This window comes from Pan paniscus, chromosome 2, assembly GCF_029289425.2.
Source record: "Pan paniscus chromosome 2, NHGRI_mPanPan1-v2.0_pri, whole genome shotgun sequence".
Classification (NCBI taxonomy): Eukaryota; Metazoa; Chordata; class Mammalia; order Primates; family Hominidae; genus Pan; species Pan paniscus.
Genome location: NC_085926.1, coordinates 49836854 through 49844162, shown reverse-complemented (window position 1 = coordinate 49844162; position 7309 = coordinate 49836854). Strand labels below are relative to the sequence as shown.

The 7309-nt window shown below is 48.2% G+C and overlaps 1 protein-coding gene across 2 annotated transcripts in view; it reads left to right on the top strand.

Annotated features, from left to right (window-relative positions):
• Positions 1-48: 48 nt before the first annotated feature.
• Positions 49-7309, top strand: part of TRAIP (TRAF interacting protein) — a 30594-nt gene continuing 23333 nt past the window's right edge. For both annotated transcript variants that reach the window (XM_034956485.3, XM_003818847.6), the window contains exon 1: positions 49-1530. In XM_034956485.3, coding sequence (XP_034812376.1) covers positions 1433-1530 — 98 coding nt within the window. In that variant the 5' untranslated portion in view covers positions 49-1432. The remainder of the gene's footprint in view (positions 1531-7309) is intronic.

Here is a 7309-nt window from a genome sequence, read left to right as displayed (position 1 = left end):
GGGAGTAGTAGTGAACAGTGCCCTGTGGATTTCTTGGGCTAAGGGTGAAGATCATCCTCACCACAGTGTATTCCTCAATGGTGGTGGTGGTGGGGGTCCTCTGGACTCTAGAAATCCATGTGAGTAGTGGGTCTTGGGCTGCATTTGGACCAAGGAATACTCCCTGGGCTGAGAGCTCAAGTAAGGGCTGCTGTTTTTGACTCCTGTTGACCGAGGAGCCTTACTCTTGATTTAGGCATAGAGCTGGAATCTACCTGGGCCAGCCACCACAAGGACAGACCCTGCTCATAGCCAAAGATAGCTTCCCTGAGCTAGGGAGAGGGTGTAGGGTGAGCAATGCACAAAGATTCTATGCTGCTCTGTGTTGATTCCTTCTTTCTGTGAACACCTGTGCTTTCCACCTATGCCCCAAATGAAATCTCACTCTGGGTCTATTTCAGCTGGAGCAGATCAGCTTTATATTATGGGACTATGCACAGGGTTTCTTCTGGGTAGAGGGAGTAACACTGCCACAGATACTAAGCCTAAAAACCCAAAAGTTGACTTACTCCAGCCCAGGTGGGCCTGGGTGAACTCACCAGGGATGCTGCTCTCTGGGAGGACCTCAAAGATAACCTCCTCAAAGATAACTTCTCTGATGTGGGAATAATAAAAAGGATTTGTTAGTCTCTAGTCTTTGAAGCATCTGGGCCTCCAAAATTCCAACCCTACTACAGTCTCAAGCATAACTGATCCTCCTGAGAGCTAAGAGCTAAAGTCAGGGTACTGGCCCTAGTGTCTCCAAACTCAAGGATAGTCATATCTTACTTGGATGAAGCCAAGGTTGGCCTGGGGTGACCTGAGGGACTGGGGCCTATGTGTCCATCTTTCTAGAATCGCCCGGAACTGAGGACTGAGAGGGTAGAGTATTGTGGTCTATGGGAACTATAGACCATAGCGCATGGTCCATCACTGTCCAGAGCCCAAGGGACCCATCGGGACCATTGTTCTATTCCCTTGCGGCTGCGGTTTTCTCTGCCTTGGCCCAGCCTGCCTCGCGCCAGCTCTGGCATGGGACCACAATGCGCTGCCTTGCCCTGGAAAAGGGTCCAGCTGGCAGCCTCGCTGCTCCCCGCCTTGATATAATGCTGCGCTCTCAAGTGGCAGGTCGAGTCTTCCCAGATGACGCCTGAGAGCGACCGCGCTCCGCCCAGGATTCTCTACGGCCTCGGGGCCGCTAAGCCCCGCCCATAGTTCCGCCCACCCGAGGATTTGTTCAATCCAGGCGAAGTATTCACGCTCCGCCCAAAGTTTTGTGTTGTCACTTCCGGCCCGCTCCAGGAAGTCGTGCTGCGGAGCCAAATTTGAAGCAAGCGGAGGCGCGGGGGCGCGTCTACGAAGCCGGACCTGTAGCAGTTTCTTTGGCTGCCTGGGCCCCTTGAGTCCAGCCATCATGCCTATCCGTGCTCTGTGCACTATCTGCTCCGACTTCTTCGATCACTCCCGCGACGTGGCCGCCATCCACTGCGGCCACACCTTCCACTTGCAGTGGTGAGTGACTGCAGTGTTGGGGCCCGGTGTTTGCCCGGGTACCGCTTCAGGGCCGTGAGGTGTCGGGCCTCCAGGCGGTCCAACCCCGGAATCCAGACAAGTGATGAGAACCTTCCTCCTAGACGAGGCCCCACGGGAGCTTCCCAACCTGGGCAGAAGTGGGTCAGGACAGGCTTTCTGGTAGAGGTGATAGCTGAGCTAAGCCTGAGGGGGACTAAGATGGCTCAGTGAAGATAGATGCTTCCTTGATCACCTATACAAACAGATGTGATTTCAAAACCGTTAGCCTGGGCAAGGGTGAGCTTTCACCACATCAACAAGTCCTTTTATTTCTTCCAGATAGAAACCTGCTAGGCTTCTGGCTACCCAAGAGAGTTTGCTGTGCCTTACTTGATGGTTTGGAATTATTCTACCCAGAGTCATCTCACTGTCCAGACACCCCAATGTATTCGCCATGTCAGCAAACCCGTTTAACATGGGGAAGGCAAGGAGATGCTCCCCTATCCAGGGGTCCTGCTGACCGTGTAGGGCCATTCTGTTGAGTGTACAGCTAGTGGGGAAAGATTCCCCTAGCAGATGTGGACAGGCCGGTTTGGACCTCCTAGCAAAAGAGATAAGGCAGCGTTACCCCTGGGAATGGTGGGTGATAATAATCACAGGGTCTTGTGGGGCTAAAGGCCCTAGGAAGCAGAAAGGCAGGCATGACGCTGATGGCTGCTGGCTTACTTGCAAAGCTTTGTTTAGGCCTGTGTTGCTGACAGCCTGAGCCCCATGCTGAGGGAGCCACTGCTGTTTGGTTAGACTAGAAATTAAGCTCGCCTCTAAGCGTACTCTACTTTATTTTCTGTTTGCCTACTCTATTTTCTTCTATCCTTTTACTTTATTTATTTATTTTTATTTTATTTTATTTTATTTTTGAGATGGAGTCTCGCTCCTGTCATGTAGGCTGGAGTGCAGTGGCGTGATCTCGGCTCACTGCAACCTCCACCTCCTGAGTTCAAGTGATTCTCCTTCCTCAGCCTCCCAAGTAGCTGACATTACAGGCGTGCGCCACCACGCCCAGCTAATTTTTGTGTTTTTCATAGACAGGGTTTCTCCATGTTGGCCAGGCTGGTCTCGAACTCCTGACTTCAGGTGATCCACCCGCCTTGGCCTCTCAAAGTGCTAGGGCCTATCCTTTTACTTTAAACTTTTCTGTGTCCTTGTGTTTTACATGTATCCCTTGAAACAGCATTTATTTTTTTTTTATATATTAAAAAGTACTTTAGCTTACTGCAAAGATCTTTATTTTATTTTATTTTGAGACAGGGTCTCACTCTGTTACACAGGCTGCAGTGCAGTGGTGCCATCTCGGCTCACTGCAGCCTCTACCTCCTGGGCTAAGGTGATTCTCCCATCTTAGCCTCCCAAGTAGCTGGGACTACAGGAGCCTGCCACCATGCTTGACTATTTTTTTTTTTGTATTTTTAGTAGAGATGGGGTCTTGCTATGTTGCCCAGGCTGGTCTTGAACCCCTGGACTCAAGTAATCCACCCACCTCTGCCTCCCAAAGTGCTAGGATTACAGGTGTGAACCACCGCACCCAGCCTTGGAAAACAACATTTAGTTGGACTTTTAAAAATCCAGTCTGATAATCTTTGTATTTAACTGGACCATTTAGTCTACTTAAAATTGTTGCAATTACTGATTAAATAAAGAGTAAACATATTGTCTTTAGTCGATTCTGTTTTGTCTTGCCTATTATATCTTATTCTCTCCTTTCTTGCCTTGGTAGGAATTGGTTAAATATTCTGTATTTCTCCATTTTTCCCTCAGTTAGTTTGGTCGTTATATACCCCATTTCCATTTATAAGTGGTTATCCTAGAAATTAAGGTATGTATCCTTAACTTACCAATTTCAAGGTTAATCAACACCTTTCTCATTTTCGCAGGCAACTCAAAGAGCTTAGAATACTAACATTCTCTTCCCACTTCTACGTTATTGTTGAATATTTTAATTGTGTGTATGTGTGGTATTTTTTTTGTTGGTGTTGTTTTTGAGACAGAGTCCTGCTCTCTTGCCCAAGCTGGTCTGCAGTGGTACAATCTCTGCTCACTGCAGCCTTGACCTCCTGGACTCAAGCGATCCTCCTGCCTCAGCCTCACAACTAGCTGGGACTACAGGTGCATGTCACCATGCCCAGCTAATTTTTGTTTTTTGTAGAGACAGGATTTCACCATGCTGCCCAGGCTGGTTTGAAACTCCTGTACTCAAGTGACCCACCCTCCTTGGCCTGCCAAAGTGCTGGGGTTTACAGGCATGAGCCACCACGACCGGCCAATTGTATGTTTTTAAGTAAAGTTTTTGTTTGGAATAATTTTTTTTTTTTTTTGAAACAGGATCGTGCTGTGTCGCTCAGGCTGGAGTTTATAATTGTTTCTTCTTGCAGGATTGAACTTTTTTTAAATGTTCTTCTTTGTCCTTCTTTGTCTCTTGTAACTTTAATTCAAAGTCTATCTTGTCTAATTTTTTTTTTGAGATGGAGTCTCGTTCTGTGGCCCAGACTGGAGTGCAGTGGCGCAATCTTGGCTCACTGCAACCTCTGCCTCTTGGGTTCACGTGATTCTCCTACCTCAGCCTCCCGAGTAGCTGGGATTACAGGCACACACCACTGCGCCTGGCTAATTTTTTTTGTATTTTTAGTAGAGGCAGAGTTTCACTATGTTGGCCAGACTGGTCTCAAACTCCTGACCTCGTGATCCACCCACCTCGGCCTCCCAAAGTGCTGGGATTACAGGCGTGAGCTACTGTGCCTGGCCTATCTTGTCTAATTTAAAGTCCATTTTATCTGCTATTAGTATAGCCACTTCAGCTGTCTTTTGGTGACTGCATGGTATATTTTTTTTCATCTGTTTTATTTTATTTTATTTTATTGTTTTTAGAGACAAGGTCTCGCTATGTTAGCCAGGCTGGTCTCAAACTCCTGGCCTAAAGCAATCCTCCTGCCTTGGCCTTCCAAAGTGCTGGGAATACAGGTGTGAGCCACCACACTCGGCCCTTATCCAACTTCTAGCTTCCGTTGTAGCTATTGAAGTCAGATTTTAGTTTATCAGTTACTCCTTTAAGCATACTTTGGAACTTTATTCTCAGACTCTCATTACCTTTAGAATTTTCTCTGATTTTGGCTTTCTGCAGTTTTAGTATAGTGTATCCAATATGAATTTCTTTTTACCTTTTTCTTTTTTTTTGAGACAGAGTCTTGCTCTGTTGCCCAGGCTGGAGCACAGTGGGACAATCTCAACTCACTGCAACCTCCACCTCCCTGGTTCAAGCAGTTCTCCTGCCTCAGCCTCCCGAGTAGCTGGGACTAAAGGCATGTGTCATCATGCCCGGCTAAATTTTGTACTTGTAGCAGAGACAGGGTTTCACCATGTTGGCCAGGCTGGTCTCGAACTCCTGACCTCAGGTGATCTTCCCACCTTGGTCTCCCAAAGTGCCGGGATTACAGCCATGAGCCACTGTGCCTGGCCGAATTTCTTTTTACAAATTCTGCTCGGGATTCATTAGATTTCTTTAACGTGTAGAGCAATTTCTTTCTTTCTTTTTTTTTTTTTTGAGACGGAATCTCGCTGTGTCACCCAGGCTGGAGTGCAGTGGCACGATCTTGGCTCACTGCAAGCTCTGCCTCCCGGGTTCACGCCATTCTCCTGCCTCAGCCTCCCGAGTAGCTGGGACTACAGGCGCCTGCCACCATGCCCAGCTAATTTTTTGTATTTTTAGTAGAGATGGGGTTTCACTGTGTTAGTCAGGATGGTCTTGATCTCCTGACCTCGTGATCTGCCTGCCTCGGCCTCCCAAAGTGCTGGGATTACAGGCGTGAGCCACCGCGCCTGGCCGTGTGGAGCAATTTCTTTAATCAGTTCTGGAAAATTATCAGCCATTATCTCTTCATATATTGCCTCTATTCCATTAACTTTTTTATCCTGTGTTATTATTTATTTTTGAGGTAGAGTCTCGCTCTGTCACCCAGGCTGGAGTGCAATGGTCCGATCTCGGCTCACTGCAACCTCCACCTCCTGGGTTCAAGCAATTCTCCTGCGTCAACCTCCCGAGTAGCTGGGATTACAGGCGCTCGCCACCGTGCCTGGCTAATTTTTGTATTTTTAGTAGAGACGGGGTTTCACCATGTTGGCCAGGCTGGTCTTGAACTCCTGACCTCGTGATCTGCCCGCCTCGGCCTCCCAAAGTGCTGGGATTACAGGCGTGAGCCACTGCACCTGGCCTACCTAAAGTCTTTGTGGGCATTTCTTCTGGTTTGTTTTCATAGTGCTTTTTTCTCTTGTGTACCTGTTTACTTAAAAAAATGTTTTTTTGGCTGGGCACGGTGGCTCACAACTGTAATCCCAGCACTTTGGGAGGCCAAGGCTGGTGGATCACGAGGTCAGGAGATCGAGACCATCCTGGCTAACATGGTGAAACCCCGTCTTTACTAAAAATACAAAAAAATTAGCCGGGCATGGTGGCGGGCGCCTCTAGTCCCAGCTACTTGGGAGGCTGAGGCAGGAGAATCGCTTGAACTCAGGAGGCGGAGGTTGCAGTGAGCCGAGATTGCACCACTGCACTCCCGCCTGGGTGACAGAGCGAGACTCAGTCTTAAAAAAAAAAAAAAGTGTTTTTTTGGCTAGGCATGATGGCTCACCCCTTTAATCCCAGCACTTTGGGAGGTGGCTGGATTGCTTGAGCCCAGGGGTCCAAGACCAGTCTGGGCAACATAGTGACACCCCATCTCTACAAAAAAGTGAAAAAAATATAAATTACCTGGGCATGATGGCCTGTGCCTGCAGTCCCAACTACTTGCAAGGCTGAGGCAGGAGGATCGCTTGAGCCTGGGAGGTTGAGGCTGCAGTGACTCATGATTGTGCTGCTGCACTCCAGCCTGGATGACAGAGTGAGACCCCATTTCAAAAAAAGAACATTTTAAAATTGAAGTATAATATAGTTCAGAAAAGTACACATATTCTAAGTATATGGCTTACAGAATGTTTACAAATTGAACATACCTATGCAGCCAGAATTCAGATCAAGAAACAGGGTATGGCTGGGCGTGTTGATTCACGCCTGTGATCCCAGCACTTCGGGAGGCTGAGGTAGGCAGATTGCTTGAGCCCAGAAGTTCTAGAACAGCCTGAGCAACATGATGAAATCTCTACTAAAAACACAGAAAATTAGCCGAGCATACTGGCATGTGCCTGTGGTCCCAGCTACCCAGGATGCTGAGGTGATCATCACCTGAGCCTGGGAGGTAGAGTCAGCTGTGAGCCATGATTGCTCCACTGCATTCCAGCCTGGGTGACAGAGTGAGACCCTGTCTCGAAAGTCCCCCCACCAAAAAAAAAAAAAGAAAACAGGAAAACGCAGGCTATTGGCCGGGCATGGTGGCTCATGCCTGTAATCCCAGCATTTTGGGAGTCCGAGGTGGGTGGATCAGGAGTTTGAGAGCAGCCTGGCCAACATGGTGAAACCCTGTCTCTACTAAAAAAATATAAAAATGAGCTGGGCATGGTGGCGTGCACCCCGTAACCCCAGCTACTCGGGAGGCTGAGGCAGGAGAATTGCTTGAACCTGGGAGGCGGAGGTTGCAGTGAGCCAAGATCGTGCCACTGAACTCCAGCCTGGCTGACAGAGCAAGACTCTGTCTCAAAAAAAAAAAAAAAAAAAAAAAAAAGCAGACTATTATCAGCTCTAGAAACCTTCTAGAAACCTCCTTATATGCTCTTCCAACCCCTACCAACACCTCCC